Source organism: Schistocerca gregaria, chromosome 2, assembly GCF_023897955.1.
Source record: "Schistocerca gregaria isolate iqSchGreg1 chromosome 2, iqSchGreg1.2, whole genome shotgun sequence".
In the NCBI taxonomy this organism is placed as follows: Eukaryota; Metazoa; Arthropoda; class Insecta; order Orthoptera; family Acrididae; genus Schistocerca; species Schistocerca gregaria.
Genome location: NC_064921.1, coordinates 212,239,125 through 212,264,192, shown reverse-complemented (window position 1 = coordinate 212,264,192; position 25,068 = coordinate 212,239,125). Strand labels below are relative to the sequence as shown.

General features: G+C 44.5%; 1 protein-coding gene across 1 annotated transcript in view; it reads right to left on the bottom strand.

Moving 5' to 3' along the window:
* Window positions 1-25,068, bottom strand: part of LOC126335702 (Down syndrome cell adhesion molecule-like protein Dscam2) — a 1,471,118-nt gene that overhangs the window by 203,857 nt on the left and 1,242,193 nt on the right. The window contains exons 14-15 of the mRNA XM_049999160.1: window positions 15,658-15,942; window positions 6,903-7,074 (exon numbers count right to left, since the gene is read on the bottom strand). Of these exons, the coding sequence (XP_049855117.1) occupies window positions 6,903-7,074; window positions 15,658-15,942 (457 nt within the window). The remainder of the gene's footprint in view (window positions 1-6,902; window positions 7,075-15,657; window positions 15,943-25,068) is intronic.

Here is a 25,068-nt window from a genome sequence, read left to right as displayed (position 1 = left end):
CTGCCGGATTTCCGATTCGGGTTCCGGCAGAACCACTCTCCCCCACAGCAGGTCATGAGAGTGGTGGAAGCAGCCACATTGGGCTTCAACCACAGAGGCTACTGCGGGATAGTGCTGCTAGACGTAGCCAAAGCCTTTGACTCAGTATGGCATAGAGGGCTACTCTACAAGTTGTTCACAAAAGGGTTTTCCAGGAGTATAGTTAAGCTGATCAAAAGCTATCTCACGAATAGAACTTTCTCCTTCAAAGTAGAAACTGCCATCTCCACCAAAAGGCGTATACCTGCTGGGGTGCCACGGGGATCGATCCTGGGGCCCGTTTTGTACAGTCGGTACACTGCGGACACACCAACGGCCCCCCTGGTGCACACTGCACAGTACGCAGACTACACAGCCTGCTGCACGAGAAATGCGAACAAGGACCTGGTCATCCGTAGGATACAAAGGATTTTAGATGACACAGAAACTTGGGCCCGTCGCTGGCGTATCACCATCAACTCTGAAAAGACGCAGGCTATGCTGATTACCCGCAGGCTCGGAAGGCGCGAACCTCCTCAACGTCCCCGCCTCCACCTTCACTTAAATGGAACCTAACTCCACTGGCGCAGTACCACCAAGTACCTTGACGTCTTTCGTGGAAACCCCACACAGAAGAGATCCACAGGAAGGTCTGCTCCAGAATGTCCATCCTATACCCAATCCTGAACTCAACCACCTCCCTTCCCTGCCCAGTAGGAGTAAATGTGTACCAGGCCCTAATCCTGCCAGTAGTGGAATATGCGTGCCCTGTCTGAGGATATGCGGCAAAGCAGCACATGGACAAACTCCAGAGGCTGCAGAACCGCGCCCTCAAGGAGGGCATTGCATTTACCTCTTGGATTTCCCATAGATGATCTGACGCCACAGCTGAAATCCCACTCCTGAGAGAGGGTTTCCAAGATCTGGCAAGGGCCTTCTATGAGGTTTCTTCCAGATCAGGAAACGCCCTCATCCACTCCCTAGGTCGGTATGACATGGCCCGCGACAAGCACAAGCGCCCCATGACGATCTTCGACTATTAAGTCGAAGAGAAAATCCCAATATCCAATCCCTAATCCTGCTCCTTCCAGTATAATACCAGACACAAACAGAACAATCATTACATTTCACAGACACCAAGAAAACTACAGATATAATCACACACACACACTTACACAGGGGAGTAAAAGCCGAAAGGCTACAAACTCCACCCGCACACTTCCCCAAAGAGGGAAAGTAAAAGATGAGAGCAGCAGCGTTATCCCGACACTTCGCCTGAAGACGATGGAGACGCATTCCATCGAAACGTTGCTACGAGACGACGATGCTACTCGGCTGACAACCAGTGAAGACTTCATATAAGGATCATTATGCAAATAAAATCAATGCGCATATATTGTTTCGATTTAAATGCGGCCTTCGCACCATGAATTATTATTGGTTGTGCTCGGTACGGTGCAGTGTAATGTTTACTTAATGCATTACTGTTGGTTTGGTACAAAATGTCACACTTATAATGTGATTCGTAAAGCTGCAACTTTTTTTATTTCTTTAGCGTTATTTAATTTCTAGACAGCATGTGGCTGACTGACAATTATGAACAGCAGATTTTATATTTTTGGCTATAACACGCGGTATGCAAGGTAGCAATGCTTAGTACTATACCCTTCCATAAAAATACAGGGTTATACACACGGCGGCGCGTTAAATCGTCGCCTCCTGTCGTTGTATGTTCCGTTTGGACATTACATTATATTGTAAAAGAAAGAAAAGGAAAGGAGGTAAACATTTCCTGCAATGTAAAACTGATATTTTCATTTAGATGTTACATTATTTTGTAAACCAAAATTGTCAACATTTGCTATAATGTAAAAATGGTATCTCCTTACCTTTTAAATATCTTATCAGCACCATACAAAACTAATAGGCAGTCGTATGCGCAGGTGCGTAGGTGTGAGGGGGACACCCACAATGGTGTACTGCTGACTACTGTTGGTGATATTTGTTAGTTTGGTTTTGTCAGTCAGTTTCAACAGACACATATGCTAAGATAAATAAGTGTTCTTGTAGCCCACTGTATGCTTTGCTATACAGAAGCTGTTCGTACCTATTGGCACCATATTGCATGAATAATTACGGTTACTGGCAAGGTATGGCGAGGTGTACCTGTAATATGGACGCACATACTGCCTGTAAGCATTATGTAAAGCATGTACTCCGTAATTTTAGATGTGTGGTTTGAGAATGGGCGTGTCAGGTCAAAACCGGTAACCACTACAGCTGACTTTAAAATCAATGCAACTGAGACGGACGTAATAAAAAAAATTATCCAGTTTCCTCCTACGTTGGAGGCGGGTTGAAACACTTGTGCCGCGTTAGTGGCCGCGCGGTTACAGGCGCCATGTACGGATTGCGCGGCCTCTCCCACCTGATGTTTGAGTCCTCCCTCGGGTATGAAGGTGTGTGTTGTTCTTAGTGTGAGTTAGTTTAAGTTAGTTATGCAGTGTGTAAGTCTAGGGACCCATGATCTCAGCAGTTTCGTCCCTTAGGAATTCACACACATTTGAACATTTTGAAACACTAGTCTCAGTCAATTTATTTTCAGCACGTACCCTGTCTTGCTAGTTGTTGGTCCAGAATATGGAAAGAATGCAGCCGGCTTGGCCTGTTCTGCATCTTACGTCAGTTACACCTGAAAGCTTTGTTTGGTGTTACTATTTTCCCCGAAAAAGCGTTTCAAATGTTGAAATTCATACTCTGTATGGTCATCATAAGAAATAATCTTTGTCCTCTGTACCAATGAGTTTCTGACTGCTATGCAGTGTATAGGGTGGTATAACTATTGGTGTTTAAGTACCGATTAGTGTAAGTAGATTTCCTGTACGCTGAATGACCTGCCTTCCGCTCCACTAAAACACCCAAAAACGTAAGCTTGCCATCGTTTTCAATCTCGACAGTATATTTAATATTGTAACAGACTTCGTTCACGTTTTCGGTGAATTGTCGCAGTTCATTTTCACTATGAGGCCATATGAGGAAGGTGTGGTCAACGTGTAGGGATCATGATGGACGCAACCTCGCGGAGTTCAGAACCTGATCCTAAAACTGCTCCATGAAGAAGTTCGCGATGGCTGGAGACAGTGAGGATCTCATGGCAACGCTGTCGTAATATTCTACAGGAAGCAAGTTGTCGTTAAGTCATGATGGAACAGCATGACGATCTCAAGTGGAAAATGTTGGGCCAAAATCCTGCGTTTCTTGTACTGGCACACTTGTAAAAAGTGACACAATGTCCAGACTGACCGTAATATCAATTTTTGCCTATTTTTATTTTGCTTAGGGTCTCAACGGATGATTGCGAGTAAACAACATGATGTTGACAGTGTACCAGTTTGGGTGCCAATAAGGCTGCCAGTTGTTTTGACAATCTGTAGATGAAAAAACTGATTGTAGTAACCATACGCCTCAGAGAAACATCTTCCTCGTGTTTCCTCGGCAGTATACAAAGCCTGGGGGGCGACACATGGCATTAATTTCGTCATCGCTTCTTCTAGCGTATCAGAGTGCTTTGTTAATTTGCTTGTCTTTCTGACGATGGTGTGTGTCGATCGCGACTAACCTTCTGATATGCGTCATCTTATAATAAGTGCAGCACCTTCAGGTGGTATTCTTCGCTGTTAACGACAGCTGGCATTTCCTTTATCTGTAGGCAAAGTAAATGCAGACATGTCGTTATTAAATAAACTCTTACATAGCAGCAAATAACCTCTTTCCAAATGGTAACATCAGCTAATACCAGAGGTGTTTGAGCCTAGGTGTTTACATTGTATGTTCTTTGGGGGCTTATCTAAATGTCCATTTAAGTCGTCTCCTGTGCTGATATTACAAATTAGCATTACCGTACAGCTTTCGCCGTGTTAAAAGACAGTTACAATTCTTAAATAACCTTCTGTTAATAATTCTCAAACTTTGGAAAGTATGGCTGGTTGATTCTTCATATTTATCTGACGCTCCGGCCGTCGGTGGAATGTTAAGCCCTAACCTCTTGACTTCGTATTCACTTCACTACCGAATGATTTGAAGCTTGTGCTGTTGTAAGCCAAATAAACAACTACATTTTTATAATTACTCTCAGGTGTACGTACTTCTTCAAAATGTGGCCGCTGGTGACACTTTTTAACTGAAAATACACTTCCTGACGAAACAAGCGATGTGCTCAGAAGAAACTGTCGGATATCAATGTTACACGCGTACACACCATTGATGGATATGGAAATGAATGGAACTGCGGTTCTCTATGACAGAGCAATCATCAAAATTCATTAGTTGTTTGATGTTTGTGTTTCTAGGCGCTTCAGTCTGGAACCGCGCTGCTGCTACTGTCGCAGGTTCGAATCCAGCCTCAGGCATGGTTGTTTATGATGTCTTTAGGTTAGTTAGGTTTAAGAAGTTGCACGTCTAGGGGACTGATGACCTCAGATGTTAAGTTACATAGTGTTTAGAACCATTTGACCCATTTTGTTCATGTTTAGTGCTGTAACCAAGTTTGGTGAGACATACTGTGTGAACTGCATCGGGTGTTGAGTGACCACAGTGAACGAAACGAAGATAGCCAGTATTCCTCGTGTGAGACAGTTTTACCAGCAGCTGGCAGAGCTTGAACGGGGCTTCACTGTGACTCTCTATTTGGCCGGCTGTCGAATTGTGCAGCGTTCAGATTTATCGGGCGTTAACATGTGACAGGGGCGACTCTGGACTGTGTGAGAACCTGAGGGAAGGTATAACCTTCGCCAAGGGCCCAGAGGGGAACTTCTGCACACCGCAAGCGAAGACCGCTATGACATGCACCAAACGCATCGTAAACACATTTGAGTCGCCATCCGAAAACAGGTAATGGACTTCCTGCAATATTCTGTGTAATCCCACACCAGTTGTCGAAGACTAGCAGGAGTCACACAACGGTATTACCGCCCGATGAGTAGGCTGCCAACAACAACACACCACAAAGGGCTGTGCAGGGAGTGGGGATGTGACGGGGAAGCATGGGCAGCTGACGAATGACATCGCATGGTGTTCAGCGATGAATCGTGGTAGTCCACTGCATCTCAAATTCAAATGGCTCTAAGCACTACGGGACTTAACATCTGAGGTCATCAGTCCCTTCGACTTAGAACTACTTGAACCTAACTAACCTAAAGACATCACACACATCCATGCCCCATGCAGGATTTGAACCTGCGACCGTAGCAGCAGCGCAGTTCCGGACTAAAGCGCCTAGAACGACTCGACCGCAGCGCCCGGCTCCCACTACATCCCATTATTCGATGGTTTTGGAGAGGCACAGTGGCGTTACTCATGATGTCTCTGTGAGCGGACTTATCGGCTGTGACTTCACGTCACGGCTGGTAGTCACTGCGGTACTTCTGAGAAAAGAGCTGTGCGTCTCGGGCATCACGCGTCCTCATGTGTTGCCTCCAGTGCGACAGTATCTTTCTGAAGTTTTCAACATGGCGGCTCTGGTCCACACAATGCACCCGGCTGTACGAAATGACTGAGAGTTGTTAAGATACTTCAGCGGCTAGCAAGGTCCCCATATCTGTCTCAGACAGAAAACGTGCAAGACAAGCCCCGTCGGAGGATATCAAGGATAACTCAAGCTGATGTGTGCGAGAGGTGGCCTCAGAAGAGGACACAGTGGGTCTATGAGATCCTTCTGAGAGATGCAGCCTCTTCATCGACGTCAAAGGATGTGCAACATCATACAGATAACTGCGCTCATGCTGGCGAGTTTTTAGTACGTTTGAAAGTACATTTATTAAACTCGTCAAGTTTAACTTCGTTTCTCTTTCTCTTCTGGTTCCTTCACAGAACGTAATGTGAGTATTGGTGTCTATAAAACACAAACACACACACACACACACACACACACACACACACACACACACACACACACACACACAAACACACACACACACCGTTTGAAGGAGAGGGATGGTAGCACTCGACGTATCTCAGGGGCCTATCGTGTGAACCAAACACATAAATTATAAGAGAGAACGATTCATAAAATGAATATTTTATTAGATAGTAGATAATTTTTATTGCAGATCCACCTCTTATTAATATTTATTACACATTGCGCTATCCCAATGAGTAATGTTAACCTCAAACCTGGTAACAGTAATTAAAATGTAGCATTTATATAACTGTCGCCCCCAATCAACGTAATTACTGTACGCATAAAATTATTCTAATGTATTTGCAGCTAATTCCTGACAGCTGGCGCACTTAATCCCCGTTTCTGTTTAAATGCTTTCACCACAATCATCTATGTATTTTATTCCAGTTTATACATCAATATTGAATCGTGGTTACCGAACTCAAATAAACCATTCATAATTATCTTCGTATTAATTTCTCAAGAGCAGCTGTAGTAACTACAGGGTTTTCTCATGTGAAGCCCCTTGAATAGACGCTCAGTGATAATCATTACAAATCTCAGCCCGAACCTCCCGATACATATTGTTCGTGCCTTCCCAAAAACCTTTTTTCCGAATCTAGCAATGTCTCCGTCTATCATAATCTACGTGCCTACCGAACGCTAGCCATAAGCATCCTTTCAAGTGAGTAATTTTATGAAAACAGGGTTATGTGTGATAAATATAAGATCATACGTTTTGTGAAACGGTTTCGAAATTAAATTTGTTTTTTAAACCCTTTCTTGGACACAAAGCAATGAGATTTACTGACACTAATAGCAACACGAGAGTCAGGCGTGCTCCGTTGCTAAAACGACATAGAAAAAGGCTAGACAGGTAGTGCGTTGCTCTTGAAGACAATTCTGTTTTATATTTCCATTATGTTTTGAAATACTTGTTGCTCACCCATAGTTGACGGACGTATGCATTTCCTCGGTTCCTGGGGCTGAACTCTCTGCGTCCCGTCTCTTCCACGATATCTTCGGTGTTGGAGTACCGGAAGCGGAGCATGGAATGGTCAGGTTCTCGCCTTCTACTACCTCTGCATCCTGGGGTTCAGTTTTCCACGAAGGTGGCACTACATAACAAACACACATCTGCATTTTCTACGACTGAACATCTCGAAGAACTTAGCAGCCTGATTAAATTTTCCTCTATGCAAACTAAAACTAACTGTATACAAATAACAATAGAAGATTCACAATGAAATGCCACTGAGTAGGGTATAAGCACATTAATCTCATTATACGAGATACTTAAACATTAACTGAAGTTGCATAAATTGCAGTTTTGACGCCAGTATGCGAAAATGAAAATGTAGGTACAAATCTCTCTGTACCATAAAACAGTTTCACAGATGTTCAGACAAATGCAAGCCCTTAGGCTCCGTTCTGCTGATAAACGTTTATTTAAAGCTAACTATAAAGAACAAAACTTATTACTAAATGACGATGATTTCATGAAGTATCGTAATGTTGTATAACAATGTTTTCTATATTATGTCGAGTGCAGTAAAAGCCAATGGGTGTCAACCTAAATTTATCGAAGAGGAGGCAAGTTCGTAAAACTTCCACTTTTTATTATCGGTGAATCAGAAGACGTTTCAAGCCCTAATGACTAAATTTGATAATAGTTACACAAAACGTACCGTAGTAAAAGACGCAGTAGCCCAAGTTACAACATATTACTATATATTTCACAATGTATAAAAAGTACTGCATTGTATTTTATGAATATGCTAAGAATATTACCATTTGTGAATGACTAAGCCGAGATAATATCTACATAGAGTCGATCAAGCGTATCCAACGAGTTATAGAGTGAACTTAGAATATACTGACATGACACATCTGTTCACACAGCGTGTTATTAAATTCCTTTTACACACTTCGAGGACAGACTTGTTACACTAAAAGAGAAGAAAAAGACATTCAAGTAAATATGAGCTCTAAAATGCGTACCTTAAGAACTATGAGCCCTTGTTAATATTAAAAACTATGAAACACATCTCTTCTACTGAAAGCTTTTTGCTTTGCACATTTTGGGAGGAGGTAGTATGGATTAAAATAAGAAAAAAAACTCTAGGAATCATTGGTTCTACAATGCATACTTCAAGAGCTATGAGCATTTGCTCATCTTCGCTACTGTGAAAAAAATCTCTTCTATTGAACAAGTACTCATAGGTCTTAAGGGGAGCATATTACAGCACATATTTAATGGGCTTTTTTCATGTTTCGGTGTAAACAATCTGTCCTAGAAGTCTGTAAATAGAATTTAGTGGCACCCTGTATGTCAATAACATTACGCAGCCACATATATTGACAAAAGAATGAAATCCTGCAAGCATAACCAGCAAAAAAATCTTCGATTAAAACTTTTGTGTGTCGAGGAAATGGATATGAACCAGAAAAAGTGATTTTATAATTATGTTGATATCATTAACTCCTCTGTTACAAAATGTAACATTCATTAGGTTAATCGGTATTTTATCTTAGTTGTATAACTTCTGTTTTTAATACTGTCTGAAATAAAATTCGTCCAATTTTGTTATGTTTGAGAAACATTCTAGCTATTTGGGGAAAGAGAAGCCCAGAGCTAAATGAATTTGGGATACCTCCCAAACACAACCTCGAAATTGACAATACAGATGACTCATAGCTCTATGACTACATTTTGCAATGTGTTACATTGCATACAATTAGAGAAGTTGTCGAGTACTGTAATTCACATAGTTTGTATATTTGACTGTAGTATTCTGATTTACACAACGAGTATTTCTGAAAGTATTTGTATGGAGTGTAGCCATGTATGGAAGTGAAACGTGGGCGATAAATAGTTTGGACAAGAAGAGAATAGAAGTTTCGAAATGTGGTGCTACAAAAGAATGCTGAAGATTAGATGGGTAGATCACATAACTAATGAGGAAGTATTGAATAGGATTGGGGAGAAGAGAAGTTTGTGGCACAACTTGACCAGAAGAAGGGATCGGTTGGTAGGACGTGTTCTGAGGCATCAAGGGATCACCAATTTAGTATTGGAGGGCAGCGTGGAGGGTAAAAATCGTAGAGAGAGACCAAGAGATGAATATACTAAGCAGATTCAGAAGGATGTAGGTTGCAGTAGGTACTGGGAGATGAAGAATCTTGCACAGGATAAAGTAGCATGGAGAGCTGCATCAAACGCTGTTTGAAATTTTTCATTGTGTTTGCAGCAAATTGTCACACATCTTGTTTGCATGTGGAGCATATCACACTGTGTCGCTCAGATATGTTGCTCTAGAGGCAATTTTATGTTGTGCTGGTGATGGAGGAGAGAAGTGACGTGTGAACCTCGGATCTGGCTGGCTTGATTGGTGCTGTAAAAGGAAGTAACAGAGGAATGAGGGGCATCTCTGTTTCGGCACGATTCTGTAAAGGAATCGCATACCCTATGACTGCTGGATACCGACGAACCTTTGCCAGACGAGGGAAATGACATAGTTTCCCTTGAATATCGTCATAACCAACCAATGACGATATGGTTATTGTCATATACACATTATTTCCAATTGTCATGGGCAACGCGCAATGAACAGTTTTTTAGGATCAAAGACAGTCAATCAGCCTCATTTTGAATCATCAGTATTCTAACTTCATGCGGCCCGCCACGAATTCCTCTCTTTACCGATCTCTTCATTTCTGACTAGCTGCCTACCACCTACATCATCAGTTATATGGAGGATACATTCCACCCTCCGTCTTCTCCTCCCTTCTATAGCTCTCTCTAGGATCACGGAAGTTACTCTCTGACGTCTTAACACATATTCTATGATCCTATCCCTTCGTCTTGTCAACGCCTTTCAGAGACTTTGCAAGTTCTGCACAGAATCTCCTCGTTCCTTATCTTATCAGACAACTTAATTTGCAACATGTTTTCATAGAGCCAAAAAACATGCCAAACGCTTTAGTTCTTTTCGTTTTCTTTATTGAATTAATAATTCTACCCTTATATTCCAAGAGGGGGCAGGTGTCCCACTTAAACTGACCCCTATCCTCCGCCTTCTCGTGTACACTAACCAGAAATGCACAGATTCAGAAACGCAACTGACATATCATTTACATTTCTAGTAAGGAAAGTTACACAGAACTGTACAAAGAATGCCCGAAACCAGATATACATCTCGTAGCGGCAAATGTTTGCATCACAAAAGTATAGTGAAACAGATTTCTCACGAATATACAAACATTACATACTGCAGAAGGATTACCTTCCAGATCTTTCCAGTGGTTGTGCTATATTTCAATACCACCACATATTAAGAACCATTATAGTGCTGTAAATCCATTTTTATACATCTTACGTATAAAGCGTAACATCCAATTTTCTGCATTAAAGCCAAACATGCTTCATCAAGTCAATAAACAATATTAAAGAAACAGAAAACTTTTGACAATTTTCTCAGGTTGCACACAAAACACAACAATTTTTTTATATATTTAGGAACAGAGAGGCAGAAAAGGTCGACACTTTAGTTGTATCAGTATTGTATTAGACCCAAATGAGCCGCGAAGTTCCTACAATCGATTCTCAGGAGCAAAAGTGACTTCTATCACAGTTTGTAAGCTTCCATGAGTAAACACTGCAGCATTTGTCAGTTAATGAAAACTGTCTTAAACTTTCCTTTAGGTAGCAATGTCTTTATTGAGGTTTAAGTTTGATGAAGAGGGTGCAAGTAGTTCTCGGTAAGTTGACATTTAAGATCTCCATTGAGGTGGATAGATCATTCTGGTTGCAGAGCTACATTGTCCTCTAATAAAATGTCAGGTACGGACAAATTTCATAGCGTCTCGCGAACAGAACCGATTGTCTGACATTCTGATGCGAGCTGTGTGATTTCAACATAACGGCAACTTTTGAACTGAGTAAATTCCCAACCGGTTTCACAACACACGTGTGACTCTGCCCCAAACCTGGTCTAACATTATACATTAGTGATCAATATTGTTGGTCTTTAGCCGGCCGCGATGGTCATGCGGTTCTAGGCGCTGTAGTCCGGAACCGCGGGACTGCTACGATCGCAGGTTCGAATCCTGCCTCGGGCATGGATGTGTATGATGTCCTTAGGTTAGTTAGGTTTAAGTAGTTCTAAGTTCTAGGGGACTGATGACCAAAGATGTTAAGTCCCATAGTGCTCAGAGCCATTTGAACCATTTTTTTTGTTGGTCTTTACTATTTCTTTGTCTCTTTTGGTGAAATGAGAAACTGTAGATACAGTAACTACAAGATTATACAAAAATGGTTCTTCTTCTGTTCTTTCTTGTGTGGCTCCCGTGACTCTACAGGGTCCTCATTGTTGTATTGGTTGTAGCAAAGACAGTGGCAGAACGGTGGCTGGATACTCTTTCTGTCACCAACACTCTCCACGGGATGAAATTTGTGTTACTCATCTGTCTGGCCCTAGAGTAAATCGCATGTTCATGTGTGTTAACGTGATGTAAATAATTGCATAGCGTGTATCTGAGAGAGGATCACCTGCATCTCGTGCTCGTGCGGTAGCGTTATCGCTTCCCACGCCCGGGTTCCCGGGTTCGAATCCCGGCGGGGTCAGGGATTTTCTCTACCTCGTTATGGCTGGGTGTTGTGTGATGTCCTTAGGTTAGGTTTAAGTAGTTCTAAGTTCTAGTGGACTGGTGACCATTTTTTTTTTTGAGTGAGAGTATCTAGGCACCAGCCCGTTATTTACCTATCTGTATGCGGGAAACCGCCTAAAAACAGTGTCTTGAAAGGAGGGTATAAGGTGAACAGCAACAAAAGCAAAACGAGAATAATGGAATGTAGTCGAATTAAGTCGGGTGATGCTGAGGGAACTAGATTAAGAAATGAGACAAGGAAATCATTTCTGAAGAAGAGAAATTTGTTAACATCAAGTATAGATTTAAGCATCAGGAAGTCGTATCTGAAAGTATTTGTATGGAGTGTAGCCATGTATGGAAGTGAAACATGGACGATAAACAATGTAGACAAGAAGAGAATAGAAGCTTCCAAAATGTGGTGCTACAAAAGAATGCTGAAAATTAGATGGACAAATGACTTAACTAATGAGGAGGTACTGAACAGAATTGGGGAGAAGAGGAATTTGTGGCACAACTTGACTAGAGGAAGAGAAAGGTTGGTAGGTCATGTTCTAAGGCATCAAGGGATCACCAATTTAGTAGATTTTGGAAATTGGTGGTAAGATCTTATGGAGCCAAACTGATGAGGTCATCGGTCCCTTAACTTACACAGTATTTAATTTAATTTAAACCAACTTACGCTAAGGACATCACACACACCCATGCCCGAGGGAGGACTCAAACCTCCTACGAAGGCAACCGCCTGGACTGTGACAAGGCGCCCGAGACCACGCGGCTACATCGCGCGGTGCATCAATTTAATGCTGCAGGGTAGCGTGGAGGGAAAAATTGGAGAGAGAGCCCAAGGGATGAATACGCTAAGCAGATTCACAAGGATGTAGGTGGCAGTTATTTCATCGTTATTTCATCGTCATTGTCGACGCACAAGTCGCCCAATGTGGCGCCGCACTCAATAAGTCTTGTACTCCGGGCCACTGAAGCCATACGATCATTTTCATTTTTACCAATCATCGTACTTCATGAACTGTTAAATGCATAAAGAGCGTTCGCGCACTAGATTCGCTGCAGTTACTGTACGAATTGTCTGTTGTTCTGTAGCAGTTCGGAGATTTTCTGTAGTGTCAGCTGATCCTTAACAATTGTCAAGCAACGTATTTTTTACTTGCAATCCTTCTTTGTATGCAACGCTTGAAGGGACATTAAAGAAGGTCTTGTGTTTCTTTCACTAAAGCGGACGGGACCCACCTAGAGCTGGCCGTGCGGAAAGCAACTGACACTAACGTCCAAGCCTGCAAAAAGCAGTGTCTGGCTTTGTGATTTGCTTATGGCATAAAATAAGACCAACGGGAATTGTGCACGTTTAAAGTGAAATGGAAAACCGTTACGCATAAGCCGGATTAGGGCTATAAAAACTCGCACGGCCATCAAAATGTCCTATTCTGTGATATTACACTGGAGAGAGGTACCCGTAATCCTCTGTGAGGGAAAGCATCTGAAGAGCGAGACAGTGCATCCTGCTCACTATCAGTGATTGGTCGCACCTCGCTTTCGGATGGAATCCGAAAGAGCGAATGAAGGCCAAATATTCTCGAGCTACAGCAAGTCTCGCCCCACGATCTCAAATAAATAAATAGAGGTAATTAGTACATTCTCACTTTAACAAAATATACCGTGTGAGTCAGATAAAAGTGACCTGCTGAACAGAGTTCCAGCGTACACAGGAACACACCAGACTAAAGGAAGTGCAGTACTAACAAGGGAAATTCGCTATGGCACCCTCGTCAGATTTAGTGGTAACATGGCCCATTGAACAGCCCGTTAAACACCGAGCATAGAGCAAGCTTGGAAACAGAAGGAAAGTGTAGTCAAATGTGGAAAAAGAAGTAAAATAGAAACAAAGAACGGTCCAGTATAAATATCTGCAACATTGAGCGAAGTTGAATAATCGTGACATCGTAGTCATGTGGTCACGGTGCTGGACTCCGACGTGGGAGCTCCAGATTCAGATTTTTTCACGTCCCACTTTTGTTTTTATTTCACAAATTAAGAACTATCCGTCCGGTCATTGACGCCTCTGTTCACTAGATTTAAATTTGTGTCTGTTTTGTGGTGTTGCGTCCGTTTGCAACGGCGACGTGTAACGACGGGACCTCCAGACATACGTACCTCTCACTGGTTCAACACAAGTATCACATGTTATGCCTCTTGGGTTTCGTTTTAGAAGTTTTAACTCTTGAAATCCATCGTTGTAATATAGTTCACCCCCCCCCCCCTTTATTTGTTCTTTTTAATTCTGTGGGTGGTCTGTATAGCCTCTTGCTTGGCCTCGCTATTCATCACATTTACTCGTGGCCGTAATACAGGGTGATCATAAAGTCAGTATAAATTTGAAAACTTAATAAACCACGGAATAATGTAGATAGAGAACTAAAAATTGACACACATGCTTGGAATGACATGGGGTTTCATTACAACAACAAAAAATGGTTTAAATGGCTCTGAGCACTATGGGACTCAACATCTGTGGTCATAAGTCCCCTAGAACTTAGAACTACTTAAACCTAACTAACCTAAGGACATCACACACATCCATGCCCGAGGCAGGATTTGAACCTGCGACCGCAGCTTATTACAACAACAACAACAACAAACAAGGCATTTGCTAGACGCGTGAAAGATCTTTTGCGCGCGTCGTTTGGTGATGATCGTGTGCTCAGCCTCCACTTTCGTCATGCTAGACTTCCCAGGTCCCCAGGCTTTGGGGTTACCTGAAGACGCAAGTGTATCGTGATCGACTGACATCTCTAGGGATGCTGAAAGACAACATCCGACGCCAATGCCTCACTATAACTCCGGACATGCTTTACAGTGCTGTTCACAACATTATTCCTCGACTACAGCTATTGTTGAGGAATGATGGTGGACATATTGTAAAGAACATCATCTTTGCTTTGTCTTACTTTGTTGTGCTAATTATTGCTATTATGATCAGATGAAGAGCCATCTGTCGAACAATTTTCGAACGTTTCTATTTTTTTGATTGTAATAACACCACATGTCATTCCAAGCATGTGTGTCAATTTGTACCACTCTATCTACATGATTCTGTGATTTATTCAGTTTTCAAATTTATGCTGACTTTTTGATCACCCGGTATATTCTTGACGCATGACTTATATGCGAAACCAGCTTATAGTATGTCAAGAAGAAGGAGTACTGACTCATTAATGGACCGGACGGATAGTTCATAAATTTGTGAGAAAAAGAAAAGGATGCGCGAGGTGGGCTTAAACATGAAATCTTCACCCCACCCCCTCCCCCCACCTCCAATCTCCTTTGTACTCCAAGATCGTGACCACGCAACCACAACACCACTCGACATTCCACGTCTTGAACTTGGACGTGCCAGGTTTCTACTTTTATTCTTTTTTCACAGTTCAGTACAACTTCTTGCTTTTATGCTTGGTCTATGCTCAGTTTTTCACGGGCTGTCCATTGGCCCACTTACCACTAAATCTGAGGAGGTTGCGATAGGGATTCTCTCTTCTAACCTCACTACAGCAAATTTTGAAAGTGACCACCATTGATCTCTTGGCTCTTTTGGGCACTGATTAACAAGTTACTGAAGGCGGATGGAAGGTCATGGGAATAGCGTTGTTGCAGTTTTTGAGGACTATGAGGTTTTTACGATACACCTTAGACTTGAGGGCTTCCCATACAAAGTAATCGTATACTGACAGATCGGGTGGCCTGTGCGACCAGCTAGAGCCGCATTCGGACTGACCTCTGCTAACAACTGTGCCAGCGGTGAAATGTGCTCCAATGGGGGTACACGAGGTGTGCGTCAGGGAGTGTTGTTATCAAGTCCAAACGTATCCACTCGTCCGGGCCACTTGCATCTACCGCAACCCGTAGGATACCTAAATTTGTGGACTCTTTTCCTCGCCGTGTCCAGATCATTATCACGTCTAGAGGGGGCGTTGAACGACACTATCGGGACGTCTCCTGGTGCGACTACTTTGTTTATCGTGGTGTTCTCGTGTACGTACCGCTGACGACGACCTCTGCTGTGTGCCTGGCGGTGGCGACGGCGTTGGCCGCGGTGCACGTGTAGTTACCGGAGTGGTGGGATGCCAGCCGGCTAATGGCCAGAGTGCTCGAGTACTCGTCCAGTGTCTTCTCCGTGATGCCGCTGTCTTGCGGCAGGTCCGCCCCGTCCTTCAGCCAGTGGAACGTGATGGGGAAGTCCCCTCTGATAACCACGCAGGTCAGGTGGATCCTCATGCCGCGCTGCAAGTTCGGCTTCACCGTAAACGGATGTATCTCAGGTGGTTCTGAAACAGGTGCACACATAGTCTAAAATCCCGGACTTGCAGTATCTCTTAGCTTACCATTAAACAATAAGTATTCATTATAATTGCTGTTCTCTCAGTCAGGACACAGTCCAAAATTTTGCACATCTGTTTACTTAGCTCCATACACTGAGGTGACAAAAGTCATGGGATAGGGGCATGCACACATATAATTGTGGGAATACCGCGTACACATGGTATAAAAGGGCAGCTCACTGGCTGAGCTGTCATTTGAATTCAGGTATAGAATAGCGGCGCGTTTCGCCACAGGGTTATTTGGTAAGCGAGACAGCGTTACGGGGATCTTTAGCAAACTCAAGTGGCAGACTCTGCAAAGAGAGGCGCTCTGCATCGCGGTGTAGCTTGCTGTCCAGGTTTCGAGAGGGTGCGTTCCTGGATGAGATATCGAATATATTGCTGCCCCCTACTAATACCTCCCGAGGAGATCAGGAACGTAAAATTAGAGAGGTTCGAGCGCGCACGGAGGCTTTCCGCCAGTCGTTCTTCCCGCGAACCATACGCGACTGGAACAGGAAAGGGAGGTAAAGACAGTGGCACGTAAAGTGCCCTCCGCCACACACCGTTGGGTGGCTTGCGGAGTATAAATGTAGATGCAGACGTAATTCATGTGAAAAGGTTTTCGACGGGATTATTGCTTCAAGACGGAAATTAACAGGCTTCCAACGGCCAGTGGTTGCTGGAGCTAAACGGATGGCCCATTCCAGATCGGAAAACGTTAGGGAATTCAATATTCTGATCTCCACAGTGTCAAGAGCATGCCGAGAATACCAAATTTCAGGCATTACCTCTGATCAATGACAACGCAGTGACCGACGGACTTCACTTAACGACCGATAGCATTGATAAGAGACAAGAAACACTGCGTGAAATAACGGCAGAAATAAATGTGGAACCTACGTATCCGTCAGGACAGTGCAGAGAAATTTGGCGTTAATGGGCTATGGCGGCAGACCACCGACGTGAATGCCTTTGCTAACAGCATGATGTCGCCTGTAGCACGCCTTCTGGGTATTTATACAGAGGGGTCCAAAAATATGTATCCATTGTTTAAAAGTCCATAACTTGCAAACTGATCGGCGGAGTGGTCTCATTTTTCGTGAAAGTGTAGCTTAAAGTACAACTTAAAAATTTCACTGTAGGTGATATCTTTAACGTCCACACACAAACGATGCCGCCGAACTGCCGCACTGTAACTGCTGTCTGTAACGTGTTCAGTTGGATATTTGCACTTGAATGTACGATGGATTCTCGAAGTTCATCCAATGAGCGTGGCTTTTGTCGATAAACGACGCTTTTAGTGTTCCCACAGGGAAAAGTCCAGAGGAGCTAGGTCTGGGGAACGTGGTGGATACTCCACTACGGCCTATCCATCTTCCTGGTACATTTTCTTCGAGATAAGCCCTAATACGATTTTGGTAGTGGGCTGGGGCACCATCTTGTTGAAAGTAAACACTTCCGTTTCCATACAAGTCTCGGCTGGCAGGTAAAATGGATGTCTGAAGCTACTGAAGGTACATCTCACCGGTAATTGCGCTGTCGGAGGTGAATGGCCCAATCTAGCCACAGTAAGACAACCCACACCACACATTTACTCCTGGCAAATTGACGGCTTTGTCTACGTGGACGTTCGGATTTGTGGTGGCCCAGTAGATGCAATTGTGGCGATCTGCTGTACCATTGAGTTTGAACTGTGCCTCATCAGACCACACAATCACCTCTGCAAACTCTTCATCGTTGCGCACCATGTTAGTAAACCACTCGCAGTACTCGATTCTACGATCTGGGTTGTCCTCGTTCATTGCATGTAGCGGTCCTGGGACGTAGCACTTCCAATTTGCTATTTTCAAAATTCGCCGAACGCTTGAGCGACTCACTCCAGTTTCATGGGCACACTGCCTCACAGACTTTTGTGGTGAGCGAGTGAGTTGTTGTAACACACGACGGGAGTTAGCTGGACTTGTTAATGTTGTAGGTCGTCCAGATCGTTGTTTGTGTACATCTTTAACACAGCCTTCGGCTTCAAATTTGTCTCGAGTGCGATGAATCGTTAAACGTGTCGGTGGCTCAGATTGATACTCCTTTCGCCATTGTTGTTGAACCTCATTAATGTTTTCGTCCTTGAAATACCGCTTCAAAACTGACTTCCTTTTATCAAATGTATGCCTTGCGCCAGCCATGTTTACTCGAGTAACTAGGTGCTACTAAGAACAAAACACTGACTATCTGACGACTGTCAGCTGACAAAACAAAACAACGCTACACAACGCTTGTGTGGCGATTGTCGGTACTTCAAACTATTACACTACCAAAGATGAGACAACTCCGTCAATTAGTTTGCTATCTATGGACTTTTAAACAGTGGATGCATTTTTTTGCACCCCTCTGCAGTTTGTGCCCGACACTACTGGAAAACCGTTGCCTGGTCAGATGAGACGCGAATTCAGTTGGTAAGAGATGATGACAGGATTCGAGTATGCCGCAGAGACCTCACGAAATCATAGACCCAGATTGTCAACAGGCCGCTGTGTTCATTGACTGGAAACGGTTATGGTCGTCTACTTGGAGACAGTTTGCAACCTTTCGTAGACTTCATGTTCCCAAACAGCGATGGAATTTTTGTAGTTGACAATGCGCTATGTCACGATCATACAGGCAGCATGGTACAATATTACTGCGAGGAACTACCAACGACTTTTTGAGTCTATGTCACTTCGAGATGATGCAATAAGTCAGTCAAATGGTGGTCCGGTACGCTATGAAGAGGCATCCCATGACATTTGTCACCTTAGTTATTTTACAGTCGGACACGAAGATAAAAAGCGTAGGTCGTTGTCACTGTTCAAGCTAGCAGCCACGCTTCCATATTCAGCTCTCAACAAAAGTGCTGGACACATACTTGGACGAGACCTTCGTCGTGTGGATCCGTAGGGAAGAACAGTGCGATGACTTCTTAGGAATTCTGAACATTCTCGTGCCAGTATTGACTATGGAGGTGGGTTCAAATGGTTCAAATGGCTCTGAGCACTACGGGACTTAACATCTGCGGTCATCAGTCCCCTAGAACTTAGAACTACTTAAACCTAACGAACCTAAGGACATCACACACGTCCCTGCCTGAAGGGCCTAGAACCGCTCGGCCACTCCGGCGGCTATGGAGGATGGAAAGGTTCAGCAGCTACCCTTTCTAGGCATTCTGGTTCCGCAGAAATGTGAGAACCTGGCCATCAGTGCATATCGGAAACCGATATACACCAGCCGGTAAATGCACAAACTTTCAAATTATGACCCGAGCTGGAAATGTACTGTTACGCTCGCAGCACACACGACGAACATTTGAGCTGCAGCACTTCCGACGCGAAATACAGAGTGTTACAAAAAGTTACAGCCAACATTTCAGGAAACATTCCTCACACATAAAGAAAGAGCATATGTTATGTAGACATGTGTCCGGAAGCGCTTACTTTCCATGTTAGAGCTCAATTTTACTACTTCTCTTCAAATCACGTTAATCATGGAATGGAAACACACAGCAACAGAACGTACCAGCGTGACTTCAAACACTTTGTTACAGGAAATGTTCAAAATGTCGTCCGTTATCGAGGATACATGCATCCTCCCTCCGTCGCATGGAATCCCTGATGCGCTGATGCAGCCCTGGAGAATGGTGTATTGTATCACAGCCGTCCACAATATGAGTACGAAGAGTCTTTACGTTTGGTACCGGAGTTGCGCAGACAAGAGCTTTCAAATGCCCCCATAAATGAAAGTCAAGAGGGTTGAGGTCAGGAGAGCGTGGAGGCCATGGAATTGGTTCGCCTCTACGAATCCATTGGTCACCGAATCTGTTGTTGAGAAGCGTACAAACACTTCGACTGAAATGTGCAGGAGCTCCATCGTGCATAAATCACATGTTGTGTCGTACTTGTAAAGGCACATGTTTTAGCAGCACAGCTAGAGTATCCCGCATGAAATCATGATAACGTACTCCAGTGAGCGTAGGTGTAAGAACATACTGACGAAACTAAAATGAGCTCTAACATGGAAAATAAGCGTTTCAGGACACATGTCCACTTAACATCTTTTCTTTATTTGTGTGTGAGGAATCTTTCCTGAAAGATTGGCCGTACCTTTTTGTAACACCCGGTATACTTGGCCTATTTTTTGAGGAGCAAAGGGTATTCCACCTGGTGCATGACAAATGACACGGAACGTGACACTGAGCGAAGTGACACGTCGCTAGAAATGTCGGGTACTGCCTTTCCATCTTACGCTCCCACGGTGACGGACAGTGTCGGCACTATAATACGCGAACACGGCGTAAACGCTATTTACAAATCAACCAAGAAGATCGAAGGGCGTTTAAAATCGGCAGAAAGACTATATGAACCCACTCACAATGTCGGGAAGAGGTTACATATCGTGTATATGTGGAGAAGCCTATGTTCGAACGACTGGACGACCCATGTGTACCATAATCACCGAACAAAAAACAAGATTGTATGTTGACACAGGTGGAGAAAGCGGCAGTGGGGGAGCACGAGCTGTGAGAGACCGTCTACATAATAAAAACAAGCTCGCTGTTGCTGTACAGAAAAGCTGTTTGTTCAGTGAAGCTACATAAATTGGCACAATTTATATTAGTTCAACAAGAAAGAAAGAAGTCTTAAGGTAAACCGATCCTGGATTCCAGTGGGGCAGCGAACGAGCGTTGCAGTTAGCAAGACGAGAGCCACAGTGATAATGACCAGGGGAAAGCCCTCGGTTGTCGCCGCGTGAGTTAAATCCCAGGAGACCGAAAAAAGTAATTTGCACATTTTTAAGGCACGCTGCTGCACTACACATCAAAGCGAGACAGATACAGGAAACTATTTTCAAATTACATTACCAATTGGCGGAACGTTCTACCAACAACTAAATAGCTTGACGATGAAAGTCTGCAGCTTGGTCAAGAAGCCATTCGACAACCGCTGTGCGAACGTCCTCATTGCTGCAAAATCTCTCAGCCCTTCCCCTCCTGGAGAGGCTCTTTCCACTTGACGAAACAATGGAAATTGAATTTGTAGGATCTCGACTGGGTGGCTGATCAGCATCATCCACTTCTGTGCGGCCATGGTCAAATTTCACTTCGACCGGACGCGCCATTACATCCAGTCCCTTACGGTGAACCTGTGGGTAGTTTAGACGTTATACCTGCAAGAATCATGCTTCCCCATGTTCTTCAATTTCGAAATTCGTTTCCAGTCTCCGCTTCATTCCGTTCGCACATGTTGATGTATCTGTTGTCTTTATTGCAGCAGACTGTGTCTGCAGGAGTCTTGAAATATGTACCCTCTTCTTCAAGTGCGCCACTCTTGTTGCTTAATGGCTTTGGCGTAGGATGACATTTGCAGATTACTTTCTGAAGTCTATTCGTATAACCTCCAGCTGCAGGATCAAATCCATTCCACCACCAGCAGTGGTGAGTGAAGCTATGAGAAATGCTAACCACTCATGCTGGCGAAGTGCCAAACAGATCATTAAACGTCGGTCGTGGATCACGAGACAAAAACAAACAGGCAGTACGATAACGCGCTACTGACAGAAACGGCAGACTCGCTGGCGGTATGTATTCACGTCGTGAATTGAGAACCAAATTAGCTGCCGTGGATGAAACCAAATCAGAACAAACTTGACTAGCTCGTTTGTACTAGTTTGCAGTCAAATGGTTCAAATGGCTCTGACCAGTATGCGACTTAACTTTGGAGGTCATCAGTCACCTAGAACTTAGAACAAATTAAACGTAACTAACCTAAGGACATCACACACATCCATGCCCGAGGCAGCACTCGAACCTGCGACCGTAGCAGTTGCTCGGCTCCAGAATGTAGCGCCTAGAACCGCAAGGCCACTTCGGCCGCCTCATTTTACATTACCAATGAAATATTTGCAAACATCATAAATATAATTAAGTAGTGGAGGCAACACAAAATCACTGCGATCGCCGGACGGTGTTAGCGAAGCACAAGCACCATATACACTCCTGGAAATCGAAATAAGAACACCGTGAATTCATTGTCCCAGGAAGGGGATACTTTATTGACACATTCCTGGGGTCAGATACATCACATGATCACACTGACAGAACCACAGGCACATAGACACAGGCAACAGAGCATGCACAATGTCGGCACTAGTACAGTGTATATCCACCTTTCGCAGCAATTCAGGCTGCTATTCTCCCATGGTGACGATCGTAGAGATGCTGGATGTAGTCCTGTGGAACGGCTTGCCATGCCATTTCCACCTGGCGCCTCAGTTGGACCAGCGTTCGTGCTGGACGTGCAGACCGCGTGAGACGACGCTTCATCCAGTCCCAAACATGCTCAGTGGGGTACAGATCCGGAGATTACTGGCCAGGGTAGTTGACTTACACTTTCTAGAGCACATTGGGTGGCACGGGATACATGCGGACATGCATTGTCCTGTTGGAACAGCAAGTTCCCTTGCCGGTCTAGGAATGGTAGAACGATGGGTTCGATGACGGTTTGAATGTACCGTGCACTGTTCAGTGTCCCCTCGACGATCACCAGAGGTGTACGGCCAGTGTAGGAGATCGCTCCCCACACCAAGATGCCGGGTGTTGGCCCTGTGTGCCTCGGTAATATGCAGTCCTCATTGTGGCGCTCACCTGCACGGCGCCAAACACGCATACGACCATCATTGGCACCAAGGCAGAAGCGACTCTCATCGCTGAAGACGACACGTCTCCATTCGTCCCTCCATTCACGCCTGTCGCGACACCACTGGAGGCGGGCTGCACGATGTTGGGGCGTGAGCGGAAGACGGCCTAACGGTGTGCGGGACCGTAGCCCAGCTTCATGGAGACGGTTGCGAATGGTCCTCGCCGATACCCCAGGAGCAACAGTGTCCCTAATTTGCTGGGAAGTGGCGGTGCGGTCCCCTACGGCACTGCATAGGATCCTACATTCTTGGCGTGCATCCGTGCGTCGCTGCGGTCCGGTCCCAGGTCGACGGGTACGTGCACCTTCCGCCGACCACTGGCGACAACATCGATGTACTGTGGAGACCTCACGCCCCACGTGTTGAACAATTCGGCGGTACGTCCACCCGGCCTCCCGCATGCCCACTATACGCCCTCGCTCAAAGTCCGTCAACTGCACATAAGGTTCACGTCCACGCTGTCGCGGCATGCTACCAGTGTTAAAGACTGCGATGGAGCTCCGTATGCCACGGCAAACTGGCTGACAGTGACGGCGGCGGTGCACAAATGCTGCGCACCTAGCGCCATTCGACGGCCAACACCGCGGTTCCTGGTGTGTCCGCTGTGCCGTGCGTGTGATCATTGCTTGTACAGCCCTCTCGCAGTGTCCGGTGGGTCTGACACACCGGTGTCAATGTGTTCTTTTTTCCATTTCCAGGAGTGTATATCTTATCGATGCCCGGCGGGGTCATGATTTTCTCTGCCTCGTGATGGCTAGGTGTTGTGTGATGTCCTAATGTTTGTTAGGTTCAAGTAGTTCTAAGTTCTAGGGGACTGATGACCATAGATGTTAAGTGCCATAGTTCTCAGAGCCATTTGAACTATTTCTAACGCACGGTTTCCCGCCCGGAAATAAGAGCCGGCCCCAGGCAAGAATCCAACCGGCGGATTTGTGTCAAGTTCCGGTGAGCAGGCCAGTAGTGGATGGTTTTTGGGCGGTTTTCCATCTGACTCGGTGAATCTTGGTGGTTCCCCTTATTTCCACTCAGTTACACTATGTCGGCGATTGCTGCCCAAACAAGTTTTCCACGTACACGTGCACCACCATTACTCTACCACGCAAACATAGGGGTTACACTCGTCTGGTGTGAGACGTTCCTTGTGGGATCCACCGGTGGCCGAACCGCACAATATCCCTGGATTCGGTGTGTGGCGTTGGAGTGGTGAAGTGGACTGCGGTAGTCGTCGTGGGGTTGCGGTCCACTGCGGCTGTTGCGGAGACTTTGCGTCTGGGTCGTTTCTAGGTTCAAATCGATCGAATGGCTCTGAGCACTATGGGACTTAACACCTGAGGTCAACGGTCCCCTAGAACGTACAACTACTTAAACCTAGCTAACCTAAGGACATCACACACATCCATGCCCGAGGCAGGATTCGAGCCTGCGACCGTTGAGGTCGCGCGGTTCCAGACTGAAGCGCCTAGAACCTCTCGCTCATGTCGGTCGGTGTTTCTAGGTCCCCGGTTAACACAACATATTATAACATAACATCGTATCGACCTCACACTCTCATAAGTAGTAACTGTTCCCAACGCAGTCCTCTCCATTCTCCGCATACTATATGCCACACATTTTGGGTGAAAATGGATGAAAACTTAAAGGTCAATGACAAAAGTGACAAGAAGTTATCAGTATAAGCAGAAACGTTCTGAGTGACTAAAACATAGGAGCAACATACCAAGATATTTCCTCATTATCACACTTTTTCTTTTCGTCCTATAGCCCTGAAGCTATTCCGAACTCGATCGGCCAGCTCTCTATGTAAACTCAGGTATTTTCGTTTCAACCTATGCAATCTTTCCGAATAAGACCAGGTTAGAATGGGCGAAACGGAAATGTTTTTAAATTGTGCAGCATAAACCACACTGAGACAGCAAATAACTTCTAAGAGCAGTTGAACGTAATGGGCAACGTTTTGAAAAGAGAGTACAATATGAACATCAACAAAAAATAAAACAAGTCTTATAGAATGTACTCGAATTAAATAATATATTTCGAAAAGAGACAGTAAAATTAATAGATGAATATTGCTACTCGGGCAGCGAGGCCGAAATATAGGGGTATAAAATGGAGACTGGCTACAGCCATGCAAGTATTTCTGAAAAAGGAAAATTATTTGACATCAACTAGTAAACCGTCACTGAAAATATTTGGAGTATAGCCTTGCACGAAAGTGAAACGTGGAAGGTAAGCAGTATAGACGACAACAGAATTTGAAAAGTGGTGCTACCTACGGATTTGAAAGATTATGTAGATAGATCGACTAATTAACAAGGAGGTATTGTAACCAAATGGACAAAAAGAAGTTTATGGTACAACTTGAGCAAA